The sequence below is a fragment of the Rattus norvegicus genome, chromosome 14 (assembly GCF_021556685.1).
Source record: "Rattus norvegicus strain SHRSP/BbbUtx chromosome 14, alternate assembly SHRSP_T2T, whole genome shotgun sequence".
NCBI lineage: Eukaryota > Metazoa > Chordata > Mammalia > Rodentia > Muridae > Rattus > Rattus norvegicus.
The window spans coordinates 21,359,372-21,387,032 of record NC_141547.1 but is presented as its reverse complement, the minus strand read 5'-3'; the positions used below and the strand labels follow the sequence as shown (position 1 = coordinate 21,387,032).

General features: G+C 37.0%; 1 protein-coding gene and 1 long non-coding RNA gene across 3 annotated transcripts in view; one reads left to right on the top strand and one right to left on the bottom strand.

Annotated features, from left to right (window-relative positions):
* The window catches only part of LOC148001274 (LINE-1 retrotransposable element ORF1 protein-like), a 139,753-nt gene that overhangs the window by 17,396 nt on the left and 94,696 nt on the right, over positions 1–27,661 (top strand). Inside the window, exons 4-5 of one of the 2 annotated variants that reach the window (XR_015636958.1) lie at positions 13,403–13,486; positions 14,241–14,308. This is a non-coding gene — a long non-coding RNA (LINE-1 retrotransposable element ORF1 protein-like). Of the gene's footprint in view, positions 1–1,344; positions 2,046–13,402; positions 13,487–14,240; positions 14,309–27,661 lie in introns of those variants that run through there. The other variant, XR_015636960.1, reaches the window with a different exon arrangement.
* On the bottom strand, positions 39–11,786 carry Ugt2b1 (UDP glucuronosyltransferase 2 family, polypeptide B1). The gene is given in 6 exon segments (NM_173295.2): positions 39–662; positions 2,108–2,327; positions 2,462–2,549; positions 3,644–3,775; positions 9,785–9,933; positions 11,041–11,786. Coding segments are annotated over 6 exon segments (1,590 nt in total). The 5' UTR covers positions 11,765–11,786; the 3' UTR covers positions 39–385.

Genomic DNA, 27,661 nt, shown 5'->3' with positions numbered 1-27,661 from the left:
AGAGAAAAATAGTCTACTAAATGAAGACAAAGCAGGCTGGGTATTTTCAAAAAGTAATTGATTTATAGATATGTTTTGCAAAGGCTATAAAGCCATGTGAACTTTATGAACTACAGTAGCTTCAGTTATTGTTGTTGGGCAAAGCTTCTCAGCTACATCAAAACATTCTAAACTGAACACAGGATTTTGTTTTTTTAGCACTGAATATATATTTGGCATGAAATCTTGCATGTCTTCAGAACATAGTGAATTCATTGGAGCCATGTTCAATGAGGTCCCAACGCTGTCTTCTTTTAGAGGGAAGGCACTGGCATGACAACAGGTTCCTGCTGGAAGCAGCTGGCAGAGGCTCATCTCTCAGGGCTCTGCTTCAGCCTTTATGATGCTACTCTTTCTTCTTCTTTCCCATGTTAGCAGTCTTACGGCAACAAAAGAGGCAGAATTTTGTGATGATGAATACCACACCTACCACACAGAGCAATAGGAACCCAATGACATCCAGAGAGTGGTACTGGAACCAGCTAAGGTCATGCAGAGTTGAGCGGAGGTGCTTGGCTCCTTTGTGACGCATGACATACTCGATCCAGAAGACGGCTCGGTCCAGGGGCTTCACTGGCTGATCATGGTGGATTCTGGATAATCTCATGGCATTCTCCTTATAGCTGAAGGGACAATGTATACAACTAAGATTAAAGAGGAGGCAATTTGATGACTTAACAACATTTGTTGTTTTAGGGAAAAGTCTCACAAGCAACTTAAAATAAATCATGTATACTTCCCACTCAAGTGTTTTGTTTCAGGTGGTGGCAGAGGAGAGTTGAGTGACAGGAAAGACAGTGAAACAGTCTTGTTTAGCACAGGGTAATTATGAACTTGGTATGTAGCTGACACTGGTCTTGATGTTCTTAGTGAACTCCTGCATCCACTTCCAAGTAATGAATTTAACAGTGAACACCAACATCTCAGTTACACATGGTCTTGATTTTGCTTTATTCCTCATAGAAATTTATTTTTCATTTGAATTTTGCAGTTGAGCTATATTAATTGTTAAGAGAAACTTAGTAAGGACACACAAAACTTGTGTGTATGTGTTTGTATGTTTGTGTGTGTGTATGTTTGTGTGTGTGTATGTTTGTGTGTGTTTGTTTGTGTGTGTGTGTTTTTGTGTAACATGTAACTCATGATATAAGACCAAGAAGGGAAGTAGCCATAGAACTTTTTCCAGGTCATATGTCATGTTCGATATCTCCTCTCTAGTTTTTTTTCCTCTCCTATGTATCTGTTTATAACTAGGTTCTTCTTCTAAAAACACTTTGTTATTTATGACTCTTCTTTGTACAACAGTTCCACAAGAATTTCACCACAATGAAAACAATTTAATTCTGTTCCTGGACTAGAAGACTGTGTATGTAGGAACGAACAGCACTTTCTCCAGTTATTTTTGACTCAGGACCTTCTCATTAGGTACATTTGTCTTCTAGCAAACCTTGAAATTACAATAGTGTTCTCCAGGTATTTGTATGAATTTAATACTGTCTCTTATTCTTGAGTATTACTCAGTATTATCATATATCATTATAGAAATAAATACAATTTACCAAAAGTTTTATATCTTCAGCAAATATGGGTAAATGTTTACACACTCATTAATATTAAGGGTCATGATTACTATGTACTTTCTATAATATTTAGAAATGTGTCCTTGTTATAATAGATAAATATTTGTAATATTATTTCTTTATATAGAATAGTTTGAGAATAATCATGTCTAATTGATTCAATTATAAATTTAGAGTAACTTTATTGTTAAAAAAGCACATATTTCAGATATGCAAAAACATAATTTTTCGAAATTATTCTCCCTCCTTCAAATAGGATAAAATCAATCTGATGATCATCTGAATCTGTCAATATTTTTAAAATAATAGTTATTCACAGCAAATATAAATTCAGATATTTCTAATCCCAGCACCCAGGAGGCTGAAGCAAGCAAATATCTATGAGTTCACGGCAGCTCTTGTAGTTATATAGTAAAATTATGTTTCAAAAAAGAAAAAGAAACAGCCTTCCTTGGAAAAAACAACTTCAAACAAACAAACAGACTCACGAAGGGTCATTCATGACAATCTTCAAGGCAGTGAGAAGGCCTGTAGTTGACAGTATGCTGAAGTCAACTCTAACAGCAGCTCCTTTGGCTACCATGTGATTAATGTTATCCGGTTGATCTGCAAACAAGGGAATACCAACAATAGGAATGCCATGGTAGATTGCCTCATAGATGCCATTTGTTCCACCATGAGCTACAAAAGCTTTGGTTTTTGGATGACCTGCAATGAGAAGAAGTTTGACATAATTATTGACCATAATATTTAAGAGAGGAAAATATGAAGACTCAGAAGTGTGCTATTCTCAAGAAAGTGTGTTACTATAGCCACAAACTTGTAGTTAAACTTTGCCTTACCAAGAAGGTCATTCTGGGGGATCCACTTGTACAGCCGAGTGTTAGATCCTAAGGTATCTGGTTTCTTACCATCAAATCTCCATACAACCTGTTACACACAGACAATGCCTTATTTAATTACAGAAATTCCAAGGCTTTGGTAAAATTTGTTCCTGGAGAATTCAGGTTACTCAGATGAACATTACCCAGATTATGAAAATTTTAAGAGAGGGAAATTGTTAAATAATATGAGATATTAAAAGACTGAAATAGTAATACACTTTCATTATGTGGCTTTATAATAACATGATGTTGATATATAATCATACTAATTCTATATGTCTGATAATTAGTGACAAATTTCAAATACATGAAATTTTAAAATTACAGTCTATTTCTCCATCCAGACAAACATGTTCATTCCACATGCTAGAAGCAGAATTCTCCCTGATGAGCTACTAATTTTATAATCCTGTTCTCACTTCAGGGTCATGACCTTTTTTCATCTTTTCTCTTATATATTTTCTACATCAATCATTGGGAAGAAGATATTATCTTCTTTCTTTTCAGAATTTTTGTTTCATTTTATGTATTTGGGTGTTTTGCCTGCATGCAATTCTATGCACTGTGAGTGTTTCGTCTGGGGGCCTGAAGAGCACATTAGAATTCCTGGCAATTGAGCTGGGGATACTTATGAGCTACTATGTAAGTCCTAGCAATCAAGTCCAGTTCCTCTAGAAGAGCAGCCTGTGCTCTTAATGCATCAACAAGGCATATTTCTGGCTCCAGCATAACAGTCCTTCATTATTGTATTTCCTCCTTCTCTGTTTCTCCTTCCTTCCATCCTTTCTTCCTTTTATTTCTCTTTTCTTCTCACTTCTGTTGAGACAGTGACATAGTGCATAGCTTAGAAAAGCTTGTGAATCAACATGAAGTGTGAACTCATTGTAAATATGAAGGAATAGACCTACTTTAAGTACCAGTAGGAAAGGTATGCGCAACCATGCTAGACCTAAGTTTGATTTTTCATATCATAATGTAAATCAGAACCAGGTCAATATTTTTTCCTCTGCAGTTCATAACTTTCCTTTTAAAATGGTGTTTGAAATGCATAGACAAGAGCTTATTACTGTTTACCCTAATCCTTTCAGGGTTCAGTAGACTTATAATACATTTGCCTATCTCGTGGACATTTTATCTTACCTTCTGTGGAATTTGGGCAAGAGCAGAAGCAACTACATTGGCTTTTTCTTCAGTCAGGTTTTTAACCATTGATCCCAGAGAAAACACCACTACACCATGTTCTCCAGAGCTCTGAACAAATTCTTCCATTTCCTATGAAGATGGTTATGACATCACAGATGAATGGTTGCATGGGAAGCATTGTCTCAACTACCGAGACAAACATTACCAGAGGAAATTATGTAATTCCTGGAATTATTTTAGGGAGACCAGTGTATCCATTGCCTCGGTACCCAGTGTTCATTAAGTGTGCATTTGTACTATACTACAATTGACCATAATAAGAAAATTGGAGAAAAAGATATTGCTTGTTGAGAGGTCATTGAAATTTAGAGGGTCCTTAAGGGAATTTTTTCAAAACAAGAGGAAGAGGGAGAAAGATTATAACAGCTAGCAGGAATGGATGACATCCTAATGCCTTTCAGGTTCAAAAATACTGATGCTAATGTAAATTCACAGAGTCTGTAGGAACATGTCTAAAACCTTCACAGGTTCAAGCCAGATGAAGTTCCAGCACGAAGGGTCGAAAATGGTCATGGACTTCCATTTTTTACTAAGAAGCTATTTGCAATTGATATCTGATAACAAAGGGGAACTTTTCCCTCACTAATAAATGTTCACTGGTTAAATCAATCATACCCCAGAGCAGGCCCAAGCCCAGGAATCGTTGGCCAACCTAAAATGCCATGCTTTTTACCTTTTGTGTGCTTTTTCTTTTCTTTTCTTTTTCTTGAACCTCTTTGGTCTTATTGTTTTTATGTCCATTTCTTTGATTTTTAATTTTTGTGATTTGCTCGAGAGAGGGGAGAGGGAGGAACATTGAAGGAGTGAGTGGAAAGCAGTAATAAAGGGAGGGAGACAGAGACAAAGAGGAACTCTAGGGAAGGTTTCCAGTGGGAGGCAGCATTTGGGATGTAAATAAATAAATAAGTAAATTTATTTTTTCTCATATTTAGTTTTGTATTCTCATATTGAAAAAATGTAATCCAGTACATTTTGAATAATAACAAATTTGTTTCTACTGTCAATTAAGAAAATCATCATCATCAACCACAAGAAAAGAAAGTTCTATGATAAAAATAACAGTAATATATTGCATCAAGCCAATAACCCAGGAAATAAATTAGGAAGTGACAAATGGGAGTACTTTATAGTAAAATCTTATGAAGAACAAAGAAAAAAATCCTCAAAATGAAAACACCCTCTGAAGAGTGGTTGAATAATTTGAAAATAGTTCAGAGTATATGTGAATTAAAAAAAAATCCCTAAGGCTCTTGATTCCCCAGTGTAGGTGAATGCCAGGGCTGTGAGGTGGGAGTGATCAGGTGGAAGGGAAAACATCCTCAAAGAAGTAGGGGGGTACTGGGAAAGGGGATAACATTTGATATGTAAATACATAAGATATCCAATAAGTAAAGAAAAAACTCTCTGACATCAAAAGAAAGAAATAGTTTCATAAACTTTGGTAAATGATCCAAAGAAGTCCTTCCTTTGGATACAGACCTTTCTTTCATATAATCATATGAAAATCTTTGAATAATTTTAGCTATCAGAAAAATCAAATGCAAAATATTTAAAAATTCCATCATAATTCAGTCATTATGAATGTAATAAAATTAAAATGTTATCACAGAAATTATGGAAATTGAACATTTATGCATTTATTATAGTTGAGAATATAAAACATTACCAATATGAAAAATATAAATAAGGTTCTTTATATATAACATTAATATGATATGAACAATTCAGGTATATCACTCTTTGGTGATATCTGAGGAAGAGTGTTGCAAGGGAAAAATCCACAGAACTGTGTTTATTACATCACTATCACAATGCCCATAATATAGAATTAGCTTAGATATTCTTCATATGATAAATATGTAAGAAATGTTTCGTAAATATGCATAATTGTATTTTATCCATATATTAAAAATATTTAGTATATAATCTTAGGGAAACAGCTATTGTTTAGAGGACATGATGTTGAACAACAAGGCAAACACAGAAAGATTAAGTGTTGTTTTCTTTTATAGATGGAAAATACAAAGAGAAAAACAAAATACCAGCAAAACTTAAACGTAGAGAGTGAAAAACAAAGAAGTGGTAAGGTTAAAAGGGGGTGGAGGTGTAACACACAGACATGAAGCTGTCTAACACACCCTGCATGCCATGTCATCAGCCTGCTTAGATATGTCTGGAGTTCTTGGTGATGGTTATTTCAATTGTCTGTTTTTCTCTCTATTCTTTTCATTCATTAATCTCATCCTGTACATTGACCAGGTCATTGAAACTACATAAGGATTTTAGGATATTACCTGTGATCACTGTTGGATATTTTTCAAACATATTTATCTCTAATAATAAAATTCATAATATTTATTACACTGGCTACAACAGTTCTTTATCACTATAATATTTTCAAGTGGAAAATAATTTCTTTTTAGTGCAAATATTGATTCTTTCTTTATTTAGCTGTTCAGCATGACTCTGGCTTTTACTATGTGTTTGTGAGGATAAACTGAATCCTTTATATGAGTTGCATAAACACCCTTAAATCACTGACCACATTGTAAAGTGATTTGACACTTTGCTTAACAGTAATGAGACACAGAGATGTCTCATTACTATATATAATGTATATGTCAATTGTCAGAGAGTTCTAATCCACTTTTTATATCTCTCATGAAACCAAATATCTGGAATTAGTGGTGAAGAATCATGGAAGTGCTAATCAAAATGACCCTGAGATTCCACCTTGTACCAGTCAGGGTGGCTAAGATCTAAAACTCAAGTGGCAGCACAAGCTGGGGAGGATGTAGAGAAAGACGAACACTCATCGATTGCTGGTCGGATTGCTAACTGGTACAACCGCTCTGGAAAACAATCTTTACATTCCTCAGAAAATTAGAAATAGATCTCCCTGAAGACCCAGATATACCTCTCTTGGGCATATACCCAAAAGATGCCCCACCATGCCATAGAGTCAGGTGCTCTACTATGTTCATAGAGGCCTTAAATGTGATAGCCAGAATCTGGAAACAACCCCAAAGTCTCACAAGGGAATCATGAATACAGAAAATGTGGTTCATTTATAGAATGGAATACTATTTAGCTAGTAAGACAAGACATCATGAGTTTTGCTGGCAAATGGATAGAACTAGAATACCATCTTGAGTGATGTAACTCAGATCCAAAAGTACATTCATGACATGTGATCACTAATAAGTAGATATTAGCAAAGATTCAGAATCTCTAGGATACAACCAATCCACAGAACTCAAGAAGGTTAACAAACTGAAGAGCCCAAGTGAGGATACTTCAATCTTATCTGGGAAGGAGAACAAAGCAATCACAAGAGGCAAGAGGAAGGAGGGACTTGGATGGGAGTGGGGAGAAGGAAGGGAAAGGGGAAAATGATCAAGTATTGGGAGGAGGGTCAGTAGAGAAGCCCTGAGGGTCTTGAGAATGAATGGAAATTCGCAGCCTCAGAGGGAGTGGGAGGGGGCCTTCTTTCTAGACTATACTAGATTTCTGGTAATTTTGACAATCTCAGGACTCAAAAGGAGGGTCCTTAGATAAAATGCCCAACTCTGGGGAGAGGGAACTTCTAGAGTTCTCTTCCTGTAGAAAGACAGGGCATCAAGTGGGATGAAGTTGCCAGGGAGGCCTTAAGGAGTAGGAGGTCTGACAGGGTGGCACGAGGTTGTGGGGCGTGAAGATATCTGTCACGGGTCCTAATAGGACAACTGAATAACTAGCAGATGATCTTCCAGAGATGGTCTGCTTTGAATTATAATATAATCTGCTGCAGATTTCATCTTATATGCAAGGCCCAAGAGAGTTTATTTTGGAAAGATTCCTGCTATTAATATTCGTATGCTCTTCTCATTATTACACACATATAATAATCATTAGGTAATAGCCCACCCTTTTTGAGAATTTATCTTCAGATCTACAACTATGTATTATCTTGTAGTGATGCTATATAGACAAATAGATGACATCTTAAGTCTTAATGATGATCCTATAAGAATTCCTAAAGTTATATCAGTGATTATTAAGCTCTTTTATAGTGGGACTTCTTTTAGTTCCTTTTCTGATAGTGAAAAGTGCAATGAGAACTGTATCAGTCTCCTATGTGTCACCAGTTAATTGTTCTTAGATAGCAACCAGACTTTCTTCTTCTCAGAGCACAATCCAAGAGGTTGTAAAACACTTAACTAAAGGTCGTAAAAAGGGAACTAAAATTTATTATAGGTGCTAAGACAGAAGATAAAATATGGACTGGGTTCATCAATACAAAACTTCACTAATAATTTTAATTATGGTTTTCAACCTTCTATGAACCTGTGGAGCCATGTGAATGGTGTTTAGCCAGAAAATTACTCCTAATGGATATGCATGTAAGCATTTTTTTCTTGTAAACTTCTACTTAAATTTATTATTTAATTTTTTGTTATGGACTTTTTAACTTGTGGTCATGTATTCTGAAAAGATGTGTAAGTACTGAGGACAAAATGATGAGAAGGAGAAGAATTTTTTTTTCCTTTCCCTCATTAGGACTTTTCTACTTATCTTCTTAGATAGTTTTCATAGGAAACCTTTTACAACTTAGTAATAAGTGCTATAATCACTTTTCAAGGTGTCCCCTTTTCTTTCTGCAACTTCTTTTTTTTCTTTATGATCTCTTTTTTCTTTATTTTTTTAAAGAAAAGAACACTATTTTAATTGTTTATTTGAAAGAAATACCGTACCAATTAAATAATGACAGCTCACACACCTTCAAGATCAAATGAAGTAGCATTTTTTTCTATCTAGGGCACTAACAACGCTCTAAAATATGGTAACTTAAAGAAAGCTTCCAATACAATAAAGATAAGACAGGAATGAGATGGTTTGTGCAGTTTCTTCTCATGAATGGAAGTTACAATCTGCTAAACATCATGATCTAAAGCTGTGCACAGTAAGATCTCCATCACTGATATTACACATCATGTTTCAGAAGAGGTATTAAGACTGGTCTAATCTCAGCACATGGGAGACTGAGGCAGAAGGACTGCTATGAGTTTAAGGACAGCTTAAGCTATAGAGAGATGTCCTCTTTAAAAAAAACACAAAATAAAATTTAAAAATGTGCTATGTCACTCAAAATCTACTTCAAGGCAAGTTTTAAATTCACAATCCCATCCATCTAACAAAATTACCATTAAATGCTAACACTTCCTAGTAATGAAACTTATATACCAGAAAAGGGACCTAGTTGTAAAAAGAAACATGCACAGGCCTCCCATCAGACACATGTAGACTCACCCACATGCAGAAAACAATAGGTGAGTGTTAGGGGACGGTTTTTTTTTACACTGTGTATTCATGTGCTAATTTTTATGCCCAGATATCTGGTTGCAGTCCAAAATTTGGCACAGTCAAGCATCACTGGTCTCAATGTTATGTATAAAATAATTTAGATCATCCTTGATTAGTTAATAAAGAATCGATCAGCTGGGCAGAAGAGAAGAGGGCAGGGCGTCTGATCCCAGTTGAGAATCCAGGAGAGTAGAGGAGGACTACAAGAAGAAGAAGGAGGAGACATCATGTGGAAAGATCCCTTCTGCAACTTCTGACTAGCAGGCTGAAAGTTAGAGCCACACAGTTCCTACGAATATAGGACCAAGGCCACATTGCTCAATCCTCTGTTGTTAAGTTACAGGTACTGATTCCCAAGCCAGCAGCCTTTTATCATGAGAAAGAGCAAGAAAGTTTGTATGATTTTCTAGAAGTTATCATCAGTGTTTCTGAACAGGTAGAGAGTTAGAATGTCAGGAGACCATCAGGCTTTAAAGCCACACCAGAGTCTTACTTTGTTCCCTCCTGCACCCCTGACACTATCCTCTCCATGCCAGGAGGCTCCTGGCATACATACTCTTGGAGAAAGGGAGGAGGAGGATGGAACGAGGGTGGTCCAGAAGGGGGATAATTACTGGACTGTAAAAAAAGATTAAAGATAAATATTAATAATTAAAATAAACTATCCTCTTTGTAAAAACAAATAAAGAATGATAAAGGACGAACAGTTTATCAAGGAAAACAATCCAATGTTACCCTAGGCAGTGGTTTGGCTGGTTTGCAATGGAGTCCTCCAACAAAGTCAAAATTAGGTAAGAATGGGTGTGGAAATTCCAAGTCCCAGAAGGTTCGAATGAGCCATATATCTGCCTTCCCCATCATCTCAGTTAATGTTGTGGGTCTACCTGCATCCAAAACAGATAAAAATACTCAATGGTGAAAAGAGTTTTTCTGGAATGTAGCATGTGATGTCTGGAAATGGATGAGATCATGTAGCAAGCAGACGAAAATGTTCCAATTTTGATTTATGATATAAATGTATTAACATAAATACTAATTGTTTGTCAATTACATTGTTTTCTAAAGTTACACCAATGAATTTGGAACATTTTGTTCCTTGCAAAAAAGCTTGAAAATGCTTAGAAAATCAACTTTTGTAGAATATTTCATCTACTTTATACATTTTAGTAGCTATTCTTTTGATTTCTGATTCTTGAAATGCACTGTAATAATCTGCAGTTTATGACTAAGTTTCTTTTTATCACTACTGTGCTGTGCCTATTAGAAGAGACAAGTAATACTAACTTAGTTGTATATGTCAAAGTTACACCTGGATATTTCCACAAATAGTTAACCTTTAAATTCTTTCTCCTATTAATTTAGGTACTATTTTATTTAATGGAAAGACATTCTAAAAAATAAAAATATGCAATTTGCTACAAGATTTAAGGCTTTAAGATTTAAGTTTTATGGATCTGAGACATCTGAAACTCGAAGAAAACTAAGATGCCTTGACTGTTTCTGGTTCTAGTGATATGATTTAATTGTGAGAAAACCTGTCGTGATATTCTAGGTGAATAACATCAAACTTAGCTCCTTGGAGTTTTTTCATCATTTGCAAGTGAGTAATTTGTATAAGGGAACATGTTTCCTTCTGTGCTACACAGATAGTTGTGGTGGTATATAATGACTCTTTAGTGTTCGCATCTACAGTCATTAAAGCATTCGAGAAACTTGGAGTTTCTTTTACTAAGACAAACTTAGAGTAGATCTAGTGATTACTAAGAGAAATCTTTGTCTCAGTTTACATGGATAGTAATTTTTGGAGTGTTCTGCTCAGTTACTCTATAGCATTTTGACTTGTTTTGAGGATATCTTATTGTTTTCTATTTTTACTTTATCAACTCACAATTAAGAATCTCATTCTTTGCCTTTATATTCACCTCTACACTTTTTAATTCAAAGAAACATCAAGTCAGGACTTCACAGTAACAAAGAAAGGCACAGTTTACCTAGAACATCACTGTAAAACTGACTCCAGGACTTCTCTTTAAATGGTTGAAACCAAAAGTCAAAATACAGCATCTGCAACATATTCTTCACTCTTTCCACAAATGTCATGCGGTCACTTAATTCTGAAAGAACAACAGGCACATAGGAAGGAGGCAGTGGAAGTCCCCCACTGAACTTTTCACATCTGTATCCAGGACAGAAGCGGAGACTGTACACTAAAGGTGTCTTAAGCAGTTCTGCTAGCAGCTCACCACAGGGACCCACAGCATCTGCGAGAATGACATCAAATTGAGATCCTTGGAGTTTTTTCATAAGACTCTTGTTCCAAATGAGTGCTTTGCATAAATTTTCAACGACATCAGAATATTCATTGAAGACTTTTTGCATTTTTGAATAATATGTCCAAATCGAGAGTGTTTCAAAATCACGTGTCCATTCATCTATCCATTTTGCAAAACTATATTCAAGATCACTTTTACTCAAAGGTACAGAGTAAACCTCAAAATTAATAGAAGATTCCTTGGTAGGCTCAATGAGAATGGAAGCCGAAGATACAAGAACCGTGACTTCATGACCTCTCTGGGCAAGTTCATTCAGAATTATCTTTATATTAATCCAGTGGCTGTATTCTGTGGGCCACACTAGCACTTTTCCACAGGCTCCAGGTCTAAAGTAGCATATGAGCTGTATCAACAGAAACACTGAAGTCTGTTTCATAGACATCTTGCAGAAATGGAATGCTTTTGATATCTGTCGTTCATTGTAGATATTCATGTTTTTTATGAAAGTTCAGTCACCCAAGAAATTAATATATAACTTTTAAACCATCACCGATTAGATGAGTGCAATGATGTTACGCCATGTGTAAATACAAGCATGGAACATGAGCTCAAGGTTAACAGAGTTTATTTGTCTTTTTTGTCCCTGATTCTATTCAGCCAAAATTGAATCACTTCTCATGTGCAAACATCATCTGTTGATTATAACGTGTTAGAGTCATGTAAAAATCACAGATGAAAGCTCTTATTTCTTAAATGTTCTTACATAGCAGTGAAGATCAAACAAGCATATGTGTGAATCACCTCTTTTAGACTTTGGTGTGTTTTAAAAATTTTGATATGCATAGTTCATTGTTATGTTGCTAGGTCTATCAAGTTGCCACATTTCCTCTTGGAAAAAGGAGGTGATCCTAAAATGTTCCAGAAACAAAGACATCTTACAATACTTCTCTTCTACTACACAACACATGATTACGTGCATCCTGGATATTCTTTGGTGGACATGCCTTCAAGTGTGTCATTTTTAGGTTTCTTTTATCATGAAATACATGATAAAAGAAGGAACTTGGGGAGCATGGGGGTTCTTTCAGGTCAAAGTTGTAGTCCATAATGAAGGAAAGTTAAGGCAGGAATTCAAAGCAGGATCCTCAAGGTAGGACCTGAAGTAGAGGCCCTGGAGGAACAATACTGGGTTATGCTGATGGTTCTCTCAGTTCTCTCTCTTTCACCCAGGATCACTTTCCTAGGGATGCTCCACAGTGAGATGGACCTTTCCACATCATTTGTCAAACAAGAAAATGATCCATAATCTGTTTTATGTGCTAATGTTCCATCCTTTCAGATGACATCAACTTGTGTTGATTTAAGTATAAAATTCACAACATGCAATAACCCAGGAGACTCCAGTGATTTACCTTTGCTTGGATTTCTCCATGATGGCATTGGACATCTAGAGATGTAGTTGCCTGAGTCTTCAGTGCTTTTGAAAGTAACTCTTCCCCCATGCTTTTGTAAAAAACCCAATAAATTCCTTGACTCAGCATATCACACCTGATTGGAGTCACCAGTTTTGAATTTTAGTTTTTTTGTTGATTTTGTTGGTTTTTGTTGTTGTTGTTATTGTCGCTGGTTTTTGAAAATGCCTTTTCTGATTGTAGTGTTATTAGATAGATATTAGACATTAGTTCTCATGAGTCCATAAAAGAATCATCTTATGTAATTGTATCTCAAAGTGTGAAAAATACAGATAAAATCAAAGTTATTCTAGGATGAGCAGTTTGTGTGACTGTTGTGGTGGATGTAAGTGAAACAGATACTCAGGCCCTGGTTTGTAAAGAACTTCCTTTTATAAGTATGGTGTTGAAAGACACACACACACACACACACACACACACACACACACAGACATACAACATGTAATGCTCTTTTCCTCATTAGTCTCTAATTAGAGGGAAAGTAGGGAAAAACAGGGTAGACAAAGTAGAAATGTTTGTTCTTTCATAGAACTGCTTGGGTACAACCAAAGTTTCCTCCCTTTGACTACATTAATATGTTTATGGCTATTACTTTGTTTCTGGATTAGATATGCCAGTGATACGAGGAGTCTGCTTCCTTTTATTCTGACTCTCACAAACCTGCTGATCCAGCTCATCATATTCTATGAATTGTAAGTATAGGAACTTATGTAGATGTACATACTGGGGCAGAATTTTTGGACTTTTTGATATATGCATTGTGCTAGGTTATGCATTTCTGTGATTGGTATGTGTTGTGAAGATGCTGATAATGTATGGTAGCCATGCTCTGGTGATTACAATAGTAAAGGACCCCATAGGCTCATTCATTTGAATGCTTCGTCACCAAAGAATGGCACTATTAGATAGCTGTGGTCTTGTTGGAGAAAGCTTGACACTGGTGGTGTGGTTTTGGGGTTTCAAATGTTTGAGACGGACCCAGAGTCTTTCTGTCTGTCTGTCTCTCTCTCTGACACCTTGACTCAAGCTTGAGAACCAGAGTTAACTCAGGCATATGTGGTAGTCCAGGTGTGTTTCATTGCTCAGAAGTGGAGACAGGGAACACACTACAAATCAGCTAGGTAGACTAGTCCTTGTTGTTGAGTTCTGGGATCAAATGAGAGATTCTGCCTTAGGAAAAGACATGAAAAGTGATTGAAGAAGACTCCCACGTCCAACCTCAGACCTCCACACAACCACACACATGTGCACTAGACACATATAATGAACTAGACACATATGACTAGACCTATACCTACCACACACAAAATGCAAAAATCAGGTGGGTTCTTTATGTTAATAATGGATATTCTGAGAAATTAGGAAAAATTCTTTTCAAGACAGCTTTAAAACAAAACACTATCACCATCAGCAAAGTATAACTTCGGAATATTTATATGTTTACAGCAAAAGGATAAGGGAAAAGGTGTCTACAGTGGCAATTTTCAAACACCGAAGGGGAAAAAAATGAAGGGGTAAGTATAAAATGGAAAAGTCCTCCATATTCATGATAGTTAATATTGTAAAGATCATTCTGCTAGCAAAACTACCCTACAGATTCAGGGCAATTCTCATCAACATGAAAATGATACCTTTCCCAGAATAGAAAATATCATAACATTCAAATGGAAGAACGAAAGATTCCAAATAGTCAATATAATCCTGATCAAAAAGAATAATGAAGAAAGTATCACCATGTACAGTTTGAAATTACACTGTACATTCATATTAGCAGAAAGAACATAATACTGGGACAAAAGGGAGCTGTAGTTCAATGGGACCGGGAGTAGAGACATGATTGACCATGTACAGCTACTACCACCATTAGTTTTGAAAAAAAGTGCAAAAATCATACATTGGAGGAAAGAGAGCTATGCAATAAATGGTGCCAGAAAAACAACATCTATATGTGTAAGTTACAGAAAAAAATTAAAGGAAAACACAGCCTAGAGGATGAAAGACCTGAGTGCCTCCCTATATTTCTGATAGAGGAATAATACACAGAATACAGGAAGAATATCCAAAATTGAACACTGAAAATATGAGACAACCACTCAGTGAAGGGGCAAATAAAATGAGTACTGTCAGAATATAATCATATTTTTGTTGTTTGTGTGTACATGGTTTCAATGTTGACCAGTGAATAAAGAGACTCATTTCTGGGAGAAGCTAATTCTTCTTTTCCCAAGAGTCATTAATGCCTGTGATTCTTTATCTAGGGGAGGATCTCTTGAGATTTCCCCATTTCATGTTCACAGGGTTATTGATTGTTCCAGCCCTGTTTATGCAACCATCTCTAGGAGAGAATGCATTACAACAAACTTCCTGGTGTTCTGACTCTTACCATCTTTCTACCACTTCCCTCATGCTTCCTGAGCCACAGAAGGTTGTACTTAAACATTTGTACAGCCCCCCCACACCCCACATGTAATATAAAGACATATGGAAAAATATAAGCAAACAATATAACAGAGCTAAAATTAGATTACATATGACACAACTGTTAGGGGTTGGTCTGGTGCTGCTATGTATTCAACTGTTTAAAACCTGTCCCACAAGTTGTGGTTGCCCCCATGAGCAGATTCTCAAGCACACTCGCCTTTATTGTATAATCATTGTTCTCCAATTTAAATCTATTGGTTAAATAAAAGTGGCTATAGCCATTACTGGGAGAATAGAGGTAGGCAGGCCTTCACAGGCTCAGGGTCACAGGTAAGGTCCATAAAGAGAAAAAGAGGAGGAAGAAGGAGAAAGAAGGATGGAGAAGAAGGAAGAAAATGGAGAGAACAGATCTCCATTAGACATGATGGATTGGGACCACTTGGCTGAGTGAAATGCCCTCTGAGGACAGTCTGATGCAGCAGAAACAACCCAGGTAAGACTCAGGCAAGTACTTGGGCACCATAGCTGGAGATTAACAATCTAGCATATAGAAAAATAAATTAGGAGTTATTTGCCTAGTAATTGTGCCAAAGCTGATTTTAATAAATTCACAGGATTCTATTATTTGTGTTGGTGGGGAGCTGGCTGGGTCACATTAGTAACTAATAGAGTTATCAAGTAACATTTAAAAATACCATTACACCCAGCTATATCACTTCTGAGTTGGAACTGCTAAGATTCCAAGGTGCACATCACGGAGATAAATGCATATATCGTACAACTTTATGCACAGTAGCTAAGTTGTGGAATCTAGGTTTCAGCACAGAGAACAAAGACAATGTAGTTTATATACACAATGGTGCTTTCAGCCTTAGAAAATGATGGCTCACAATTTTCAGGAAAATAGGCATAACTGCATTTAATCATATTTTTGCAATTAAGCAAGTCTAAGCAAAACAGTATCATGTTTTATCTCTATGTTGACTATATTTGTTATTTATGTTCATGATATATCTATCATTCACACACACATACACGCACCCACACGCACACCCCCATAAAATAAATACCTAAGTCCATATAATGTTAATTGTATTCTAGGGAAGACTATCCCTTCCACTCTCTTCATTCCTTAGTTGGTGGAAGTTCGCTGTATCAGGTTGACCTGTTGTGGCTTTTCTCTGCCCACTTTGGTACATCTATTGTTGTCCCTGTTCAGCTCAGGTTTACGTGGTCACATTGGTAACCAACTTTTGTTGGTACATCTTTTGATGTCAGGAGACACAATCTCATAATTGATTCTCCAATTGGTTTACCCAAATCTACCCAAATATTTTGGATAAAAAATATACAGGTTTACCTTTAAAGAAAGAAAAACATGAAGATGATAGAATATCACACAACAATTATTTCTCTCTCTTCTCAGGAAACGGTGGGATACAAAAGCCAAAGACAAAGCACATGAATAGTATTTTTATCCTCTTTTTGGATATAATTACTCTTTTAGTTCTGAGCAAACAAGGGAACATAGGAAGGGGAGGGAAATGTCATTTGTGCTTTTCCACTGTATAGCCAGAAAGGAAGCACAAAGAGTAAATGAAAAGGTATTTTCAGAAACCCATCCTCAGTTCACTACACTGACAAGTGGTCTCTTCATGAATAACATCAAAGCAATCATCTTTTAGATTGATCATGAATGTCTACAACGGTGCTCAGAATACTTAAATAGTCTGCAAAGTTTATTGGGAACTGTGAATAAAATTTCCCAACTCAATACTTTTATTACTCATATATTTACCGACTGACCCACTTTGCAACATGATTTTCAAACTCCTGTTTCATCAAATTTGTAGAGAAAATCCCAAAGTTAAAGGAGTCTGGTTTGCAGGGATCAGTAAAAAACTGAATTCACCTCATGATCTCAGTACAAGCTCATTCAGGATATGTTGATAGAGATTTGATGGCCGAATTCCATGTCCAAATCAGCCCTTTTACAGTTTTCTGAGTTAAAATAAGATGTCCCTTGCATCAGTGGAAGAACCCAAGTAAGTTTTGTAGGTAGTTTTGTGCAATCTAAAGGCTTCTTTTACATTGGCTGTCCCTATGAACTCATGCTGGTATGTGACAACCAAGCAAGAAGTTAATATGTAACTCTTACACCTCATAGTCCACGATTCATGGGCAACATCTGATGGTGTGGAAGGTAGTTGATCAAACAGAACTTCTATGACCTCAAGGTTCTAAAGGTTTTATAAGTGTTATCTCCCAATCCAGAGGGAAGGACTTTGCATTTAGAGATTATGTATATTGTGTGTAGCATTTTTAGGGCAGTGTCAAAAACAGTGTACTCTGGAAGTTCTTATGTCTGGTATGCATTGCATATAGCTATATAAAAATATAAATTCACATAATCAATAGATATTAATTAGGTGTCAGTAAGTAATCGTGTTTTTGAAAACTTTGATGATAAAGATGTACATCACATAACACACAGGAATTTAAGCCAATCATTCTGTATTTCGTGTTTATTTTTCTTATTTTACAATATTTTGTATACAGAGGCTCATGATTCTGGTGTGTGGCAAGCTCCAACTTCATGAGATTATCAGTCAGTGGGGGTGGTCTTCTGGCGACATCATAGCACAGTAAACAAGGACACCATGAATCACATGGTTTCTAAGAACCATTTATGTGCACTTAGTCAGGCAGGGTCCTTCCATTTTGATATTTTGCAAATCGTTTGTACAGTAGTAAGTTTCAATGTGCTTTCTTCACATATATTTAATTTCATTTGACTGTCTCTCCCTACCCTTTCTCTTCTCAGTCTCTACTCTACTTTTATAGCCATGACTTAGCGCTTCTCTTTCCTCTCTCTCTTTTCATGTTTCCTATGTTCCATGATCCCTACCTCACTTCAGGACTGTGTCAGAGCTCTATTTTAGTTTGCCAGTCTCTACAGAAACTCTAAGTTAAATCTAAATCTAAATATTTGAAGATATGCTCTCCATATGGGGGAGCATGTGAGGTGTTTGTCTTTGAGCCTGGGTTAGCTTAGTAATGTTTTCTAGTTCATCCACTTCCTGTACATTTCATTTTTCATTACACTGGAATGAAATTGTGTGGTATATGTATATATCATATATTCCTTCTTCCATGGAAGAACAGGTAGTCCAGTTGCATTTGTTGTCCATTGTGAGCAGAGCAGCAATGAATATGTCTGTGGCAGGACATAATATTCTTTGGGTGTAGGACCAGGAATAGTAGAGGTGTATTGAATGATAGTTTTTATTTCTTTATTGTTTAAGAAATCTCCAGACAAATTTCTATTGTGCTAATCTACAATCCCGCGAATGACGTATAAGGGTTTTCTTTTCCACATTTCCCCCACGTGGCTAATCATGCTACTAACTGTTACCTATGTTCAGTATTTGGTTCTGTGGTCCACGTTCATATTTTTTTGTCATTCCTCCCTCGAGTGTCAACATTAAAAACACAGCTCTCACAAAAAGGGGACAAAAGATAGTTTATTCTGGAGCCAAATATTAGTGAGCATAACCCAGGAATACAGATTGGATTACTTGAGATTTCATTTCCCATAACAGTTTTTATGATAACAGAACTAATAAAATCACAAATCAACATGTTTTTCAAGTACTTAAGTAAAACAAGTTGGACGAGTGTTATTTTGTGACTGAGGAAATGCCACCCACAGTATAAAATCAGAAGATTTATACCTAAGGAATGGAGATAGAAATACAAATTATGACATCGAAGTATGTAGTATTTATATGCTCAGAGAAACTGAAATGAGAAGGAAAAAGAGGAATTCTTGCTATGGGAAGTGCATTCTGCAAGTGCAGGGGATGTAATTAGACTTAACAATTTAAAAGAAACAGAAAGTGAAATAAAAATATAAACAAGAACTGTAGAGATGACTCAATGGTTAGAAGCATGTACTCTTCTTACAGAGCACTGTTTGATTTTCAGCACCCACAATGAGTTGCTCCCACCTCCTGTAACTGGCTTAAGAGCAAGAATGCTTGTGGCCTGTGTGGGCAACCTGCACTCACATGCACACTAATCCCAAAACACATAAATAAAATAAAATAAATTGTAAAGTGTGGGCCTCCCCTTGGAGGCTTTCCATGGAGATCTCTGGTCCAACTAGGTGCATGGGTTCAGGTGAAGGTTTGAGAAATGGGCAGGGAGGAGGAACTCCTTTCTGCTGTCTCTGCTGCTGCTGCTCCACCTCCATTTTCACCACTGCCATGGCTGCCACAGGATGTCAGGCTGGGCTGAGCTAGCAGGGACTGACTACCCAAAGAGGGGTGCAGGGGAGACTCTGGCAGCAACTTCTGGTGAGCAGATCTCTTTTCCAGGTGGCACTGTTTTGGCTCCTATAACAGAAGCTCTCAGATGATGGAGTAATTCCTGCATACCTTCAATTCTTCTGAATAGGATTCTTTTTTAAAAAAATTATTAGATATATTACTTTACTTACATTTCAAACGTTATTCCCCTTCCTGGTTTCCTTTCCATAAGCTCCCATTCCCTCCCCTCCCCCACCCCCATACGGGTATGCTACCTATACATCACTCTTACTGCACACCCTCCCCCACATATTTCCCTGCACTGGGGGTCCAACCTTGGCAGGACCAAGGGCTCCTCCTTCCACTGCTGGCCCAACAAGGCTATTCTCTGCTACATATGCATTTGGAGCCCTGGGTCATTCCATGTAAAATCTTTCAGTAGTGGTTTAGTCCCTGGAAGCTCTGGTGGGTTGGCATTGTTGTTTTTATGGGGTTGCAAGCTCCTTTACCTCTTTCAATACTTCCTCTAATTCCCCCCAAGGGGGTCCTATTCTCAGTTCGGTGGTTTGCTGCTAGCATTGACCTCTGTATTGGACATGCTCTGGATGTGTCTCTCAGGGGAGATCTATATCCGATCCCTTTCAGCATGTACTCTTTAGCTTCATCAATCTTACCTAGTTTTGGTGGGTGTATATATATGGGCCACATATGGGTCAGGCTCTGAATGGCCATATCTTGAGTTTCTGCTCTAAACTTTGCTTCCATACGATGATATTTCCTAATTCAATCCATTTGTCTATGAATTTCATATAGTCATTGTTTTTTTTCTTTTCCTTTTTTTTTTCAAAGCTGGGGACCAAACCCAGGGCCTTGTGCTTACTAGGCAAGCGCTCTACAACTGAGCTAAATCCCCAACCCTGAAGTCATTGTTTTTGATACCCGAGTAGTACTCCATTGTGTAGATGTACCATATTTTCTGTATCCATTCCTCTGTTGAAGGGTATCTGGGTTCTTTCCAGTTCCTGGCTGTTATAAATAAGGCTGCTATGAATATAGTGGAGCATGTGTCCGTGTTGTATGTTGGGGCATCTTTTGGGTATATGCCCAGGAGAGGTAAAGCTGGGTCCTCAGGTAGTGGAATGTCCTATTTTCTGAGGAACCTCCAGACTGATTTCCAGAGTGGTTGTAGCAGTTCGCATTCACACCAACAATGGAGGAGTGTTCCTCTTTCTCCACATCCTCGCCAGCATCTGATGTCACCTGAGTTTTTGATCTTAGCCATTCTGACTGGTGTAAGGTAGAATCTCAGGGTTGTTTTAAGTTACGTTTCCCTGATAACTAAGGATGCTGTGCATTTTTAGGTACTTCTCAGCCATTCAATATTCCTCAGCTCAGAATTCTTTCTTTAGCTTTGTACCCCATTTTTTAATAGAATTATTTGGCTCTCTGGAGTCTAACTTCTTGACTTTTTTGTATATTTTGGATATTATCCCTCTATCAGAAGTAGGATTGTCAAAGATCTTTTCCCATTTGGTTTGTTGCCAATTTGTCCTAATGACAGTGTCCTTTGCCTTACAGGAATTTTGCAATTTTATGAGGTCCATTTGTTGATTCTTGATCTTAGGGCATAAGGCACTGGTGTTCTGTTCAGGAAATTTTCCTCAGTGTCCATGTGTATGAGACTCTTCCCCACTTTTTAGTAAGATTTCTTTTATGAATGTAGGTGCCCTTGCATTTGGAGCATAGATATTTAGGATTGAGAGTTCATCTTGGTGGATTTTTCCTTTGATGAATATGAAGTGTCCTTCCTTATCCTTTTTGATGACTTTTGGTTGAAAGTCAATTTTATTCGATATTAGAATGGCAACTCCAGCTTGCTTCTCTGGGCCATTTGCTTGGTAAGTTCTTTTCCAGCCTTTTACTCTGAGGTAGTGTCTGTCTTTGTCTCTGAGGTGTGTTTCTTGTATGCAGCAAAATCTTGGGTCCTCTTTATGTGTCATGTCTCTTAGACTGTGTCTTTCCCTTGGAGAATTGAGTCCACTGATGTTTAGAGATATTAAGGAATAGTGATTGTTGCTTCCTGTTATTTTTGTTGTTTGAGGTAGAATTATGTTTGTGTCTCTCTTTTCTTTTTGTTTTATTGCAATGAAAATATTCTCTTGCATTTTCTCTTTTTTCTTTTTTCTTTCTTTCTTTTTTTTTTTTTTTGGAGCTGGGGACCGAACCCAGGGCCTTGCACTTGCTAGGCAATCTCTTGCTTTTTGTAATGTGTATTTTCCCCCCTTGCATTGAAAATTTACATCTGTAATCCTTTATAGGGCTGGATTTGTAGAAAGATATTGTGTAAATTTGGTTTTGTCATGGAATATCTTGCTTTCTCCATCTATGTTAATTGAGAGTTTTGCTGGACATAGCAGCCTGGGCTGGCATTTTTGTTTGCTTAGGGTCTGTTTGGCCTCTGCCCAGGATCTTCTGGATTTTATAGACTCTGGTGAGAAGTCTGATGCAATTCTTATAGGTCTTCCTTTATATGTTACTTGACCTTTTTCCTTTACTGCTTTTAATATTCTTTCTTTTTTTTTTTTGTGCATTTGGTGTTTTGACTGTTATATGATGGGAGGAATTTCTTTTCTGTTTGAATCTATTTGGAGTTCTGTAGGCTTCTTGAATGTTTATGGGCATCTCTTTCTTTAGGTTAGGGAAGTTTTCTTCTATCATTTTGTTGAATATATTTACTGGTCCTTTAAGTTGGTAGTCTTCAATCTCTTCTATACCTATTATCCTTAGGTTTGATCTTTGCACTGTTACTTGGATTTCCTGAAAGTTTTGGGCTAGGAGGTTTTTTGCGTTTTACATTATCTTTGACAGTTGTGTCATTGTTTTCTATGGTATTTTCTCCCCCCTGAGTCTCTCTTTTCTATTTTTGTATTGTGTTTGTGATGCTTTCACCTATGAATCCTGATCTCTTTCTTAGGTTTTCTATCTCTGGGGTTGTTTCTCTTTGTGCATTATTTATTGTTTCTATTTCTATTTTTCAATCCCAGAGTTTTCTTTTCAATTCCTTCACCTGTTTGGTTGTGTTTTCCTGTAATTCTTTAAGGAATTTTTGTGTTTCCTCTTTATGGGATTCTACTTGTTTACTTGTGCTCTCCTGTATTTCTTTCTTTTTCTCCATCTTTATTTAATTGGGTATTTCTTATTTACATTTCATTTGTTATTACTTTCCAAGTTTCCAAGCAAACATCCCCCTAATGCCTCCCCCTCTTCTTCTATATGGGTGTTGCCCTCCCCATCCTCCTGACATTACCGGCCTAACCCCAACAATCCCACTCACTGGGGGTCCAGTCTTGGCAGGACCAAGGGCTTCCCCTTCCACTGGTGCCCTTACTAGGCTATTGCTACCTATTTAGTTGGAGCCCAGGGTTAGTCCATGTATAGTCTTTGGGTAGTGGCTTAGTCCCTTGAAGCTCTGGTTGGTTGGCATTGTTGTTCATATGGGGTCTCAAGCCCCTTCAAGCTCTTTCAGTCCTTTCTAAGATTCCTTCAACAGGGGTCCCATTCTCAGTTCAGTGGTTTAATGATGGCATTCGCCTATGTATTTGCTGTATTTTGACTGTGTCCCTCAGGAGAGCTCTACATCCGGTTCCTGTTGCCTGCACTTCTTTGCTTCATCCATCTTATCTACTTTGGTGGCTGTATATGTATGGGCCAGATGTGGGGCAGGCTCTGAATGGGCGTTCTTTCAGCCTCTGTTCTAAACTTTGCCTCCATATCCCTTCCCAAGGGTATTCTTGTTCCCCTTTTAAAGAAGGAGTGAAACATTTGCATTTTGGTCATCCTTCTTGAGTTTCACGTGTTCTGTACATCTAGGGTAATTCGAGCATTTAGACTAAAATCCACTTATCAGTGAGTGCATACCATGTATGTTTTTCTATGATTGGGTTACCACACTAAGGATGATAATTTCCAGTTCCATCCATTTGCCTACGAATTTCATAAGGTCATTGTTTTTGATAGCTGAGTAATATTCCATTGTGTAGATGTACCACATTTTCTGTATCCATTCCTATGTTGAAGGGCATCTGGGTTCTTTCTAGCTTCTGGCTATTATAAATAAGGCTGCTATGAACATAGTGGAGCACGTGTCTTTGTTATATGTGGGGCATCTTTTGGGTATATGCCCAAGAGAGGTATAGCTGGGTCCTCAAGGAGTTCAAAGTCAAGTTTTCTGAGGAACCTCCAGACTGATTTCCAGAATGGTTGTACCAGTCTACAATCCCACCAACAATGGAGGAGTGTTCGTCTTTCTCCACATCCTCGGCAGCATTTGCTGTCACCTGAGTTTTTGATCTTAGCCATTCTGACTGGTTTGAGATGAAATCTCAGGGTTGTTTTTAATTGCTATTCCCTTATGACTATGGATGTTGAACATTTCTTTAGGTGTTTCTCAGCCATTTGACATTCCTCAGCTGTGAATTCTTTGTTTAGCTCTGAACCCCATTTTTAATAGGGTTATTTGTCTTCCTGAGGTCTAACTTTTTTAGTTCTTTTTATATTTTGGATATAAGCCCTCTATCAGTTCTAGGATTGGGAAAGATCTTTTCCCAATCTGTTGGTTGCTATTTTGTCCTAACAACAGTGTCCTTTGCCTTACAGAAGCTTTGCAATTTTTTGAAATCCCATTCATCAATTTTTGATCTTAGAGCATAAGCCACTGGTGTTTTGTTCAGGAAATTTTCTCCAGTGCTCCTGTGTTCGAGAACCTTCCCCACTTTTTCTTCTATTAGTTTGAGTGAATCTTGTTTGATGTGGAGGTTCTTGATCCACTTGGACTTAAGCTTTGTACAGGGTGATGAGAATTGATCAATCTGTATTCTTCTACATGCTGGTCTCCAGTAGAATCAGCACCATTTGCTGAAAATGCCATCTTTTTACCATTGGATGGTTTTGGCTCCTTTGTCAAAAATCAAGTGAACATAGGTGTGTGGGTTCATTTCTAGGTCTTCAATTCTATTCCACTTGTCTATCTGTCTGTCTCTGTACCAATACCATTTAGTTTTTCTCACTATTGTTCTGTAATGCTGCTTGAATTCAGGGATAGTCATTCCCCCAGAAGTCTTTTTATGGTTGAGGATAGTTTTAGCAATCCTAGTTTTTTTGTTATTCCAGATGAATTTGGAAATTGTTTTGTCTAACCATCTGAAGAATTGGATTCATACTTTGATGGGGATTGCATTGAATCTCTAGATTGCTTTTGCTAAAATGGCCATTTTTACGATATTCATCCTGTCAATCTATGAGCATGGGAGATGTTTCCATCTTCCGAGGTATTCTTCAATTTCTTTCTTCAGAGACTTGAAGTTCTTATCATACTGATCTTTTACTTGCTTGGTTAAAGTCACATCGAGGTACTTTATATTAGTTGAGACTATTATGAATAGTCTCGTTTCCCTAATTTCTTTCTTGACTACTTTCTCTTTTGTGTAAAAGAAGCCTACTGATTTATTTGAGTTAATATTATACCCAGCCACTTTGCTGAAGGTGTTTATCAGATTTAGTAGTTCTCTGGTGAACTTTTGGGATCACTTAAATATACTATCATATCATCTGCAAATAGTGATATTTTGACTTCTTCTTTTCCGATCTGTATCCAAACTTCAAGAAGTATATTGAATAAGTAGGAAGATAGTCAGCAGCCATGTCTTGTCCCTGATTTCAGTGGGTTTGCTTCAAGTTTCTCTCCATTTGGTTTAATGATAGCTACTGGTTTGCTGTATATGGCTTTTACTATGTTTAGGTATGGGCCTTGAATTCCTATTCTTTCCAGGACTTTTATCATGAAGGCGTGTTGAATTTTGTCAAATGCTTTCTCAGCATCTAATGAAATGATCACGTGGTTTTGTTCTTTCAGTTTTTTTATATATTGGATTACGTTGATGGTTTTCAGTGTATTAAACCTTCGCTGCATGCCTGGGATGAAGCCTAGTTGATCATGGTGGATGATTGTTTTGATGTGCTCTTGGATTCGGTTTGCCAGAATTTTATTGAGTATTTTTGTGTCGATATTCATAATGGAAATTGGTCTGAAGTTCTCTTTCTTTGTTGGGTCTTTGTGTGGTTTAGGTATAAGAGTAACTGTGGTTTCATAGAAGGAAATAGGTAGCGCTCCATCTGTTTCAATCTCGTGGAATAGTTTGGATAGTATTGGTATGAGGTCTTCTATGAACGTCTGATAGAATTCTGCACTGAATCCATCTGGATCTGAGCTCTTTTTGGTTGGGAGACTTTTCATTACTGCTTCTATTTCTTTAGGAGTTATGGGGTTGTTTAAATGGCTTATCTGTTCCTGATTTAACTTTGGTACCTGGTATCTGTCTTGGAAATTGTCCATTAATTCCAGATTTTCAAGTTTTGTTCAATATAGGATTTTGTAGTAGGATCTGATGATTTTTTAATTTCCTCTGGCTCTGTTGTTATATCTCCCTTTTCGTTTCTGATTTTCTTAATTTGGACACATTCTCTGTGTCCTCTGGTTAGTCTGGGTAAGGGTTTATCTATCTTATTGATTTTCTCAAAGAACCAGCTTTTGGTTCTGTTGATTTTTTGTATAGTCCTTTTTGTTTCTACTTGGTTGATTTCAGCTCTGAGTTTATTATTTCCTGCCTACTCCTCCTCTTGGGTTTATTTGCTTCTTTTTTTTCTAGAGCTTATAATTGTGCTATCAAGCTGCTGATATATGCTCTCTCTTGTTTCTTTCTGCCAGCTATGAGTTTTCCTCTTAGCAGAGCTTTCATTGTGTCCCAAAAGGTTGGGTATGTTGTACCTTAATTTTCATTAAATTCTAAGAAGTCTTTAATTCCTTTCTTTATTTCTTCCTTGACCAGGTTTTCATTGAGTAGAGCATTGTTCAACTTCCATGTATATGTGGGTATTCTTCCCTTGTTGTTGAAGACCAGCTTTAGACCATGGTGGTCTGATAGGATGCATAGGATTATTTCTATCTTTCTGTGTCTATTGAAGCTTGTTTATGACCAATTATATGGTCAATTTTGGAGGAAGTACCAGGAGGTGGCGAGAAGAAGGTATACCCTTTTGTTTTCGTTTAGTATGTTCTATAAATATCTATTAAGTCCATTTGGTTCATGACTTCTCTTAGTCTGTCTACATCTCTGTTTAATATCTGTTTCCATGACTTGTCCATTGATGAGAGTGGGGTGTTGAAATCTCCTATTATGATTGTGTGAGATGCAATGTGTATTTTGAGCTTAAGTAAGGTTTCTTTTATGTATGTAGGTGGCCTTGTATTTGGAGCATGTATATTTAGGATTGAGAGTTCATCTTGCTGGATGTTTCCTTTGATGAATATGAAGTGTCCTTCCTTATCTTTTTTGATGACTTTTAGTTGAAAATCGATTTTATTTGATATTAGGATGGCTACTCCAGTTTGCTTCTTCAGACCATTTGCTTGGAAAGTTGTTTTCCAGCCTTTCACTCTGAGGTAGTCTCTGTCTTTGTCTCTGAGGTGTGTTTCCTGTAGGCAGCAGAATTCAAAGTCCCCATTGCCTATCCAGTTTTTTTTATCTATGTCTTTTTATTGGGGAGTTGAGTCCATTTTATGTTGAGAGATATTAAGGAATAGTGATTCTTGCTTCCTGTTATATTCGTATTTGGAAGTGAGATTTTCTTTGTGTGCTTTTCTTCTCTTTGTTTTCTTGGAAGATGATTCGTTTTTTTGCTTTTTCTAGGATGTAGCTTTCCTCCTTGTGTTGTGCTTTACCATTTAGTTTCATTTGTAGGGCTGGATTTGTAGAAAGATATTGTGTAAATTTTGTTTTGTCATGGAATATCTTGGTTGCTCCATCTATGTTAATTGAGAGTTTTGCTGGATACAGTAACCTGGGCTGGCATTTGTGTTCTTCTAGTGTCTGTTTGACATCTATTCAGGATCTTCTGTCTTTCATAGTCTCTGGTGAGAAGTCTGGTGGAATTCTCATATGTCTTCCTTTATATGTTACTTGACTTTTTTCCCTTACTGCTTTTAATACTCTTTTATTTTTTTTTGTGCATTGGGTGTTTTGACTATTATGTGACGCGAGGAGTTTCTTTTCTGGTTCAATCTATTTTGAGTTCTGTAGG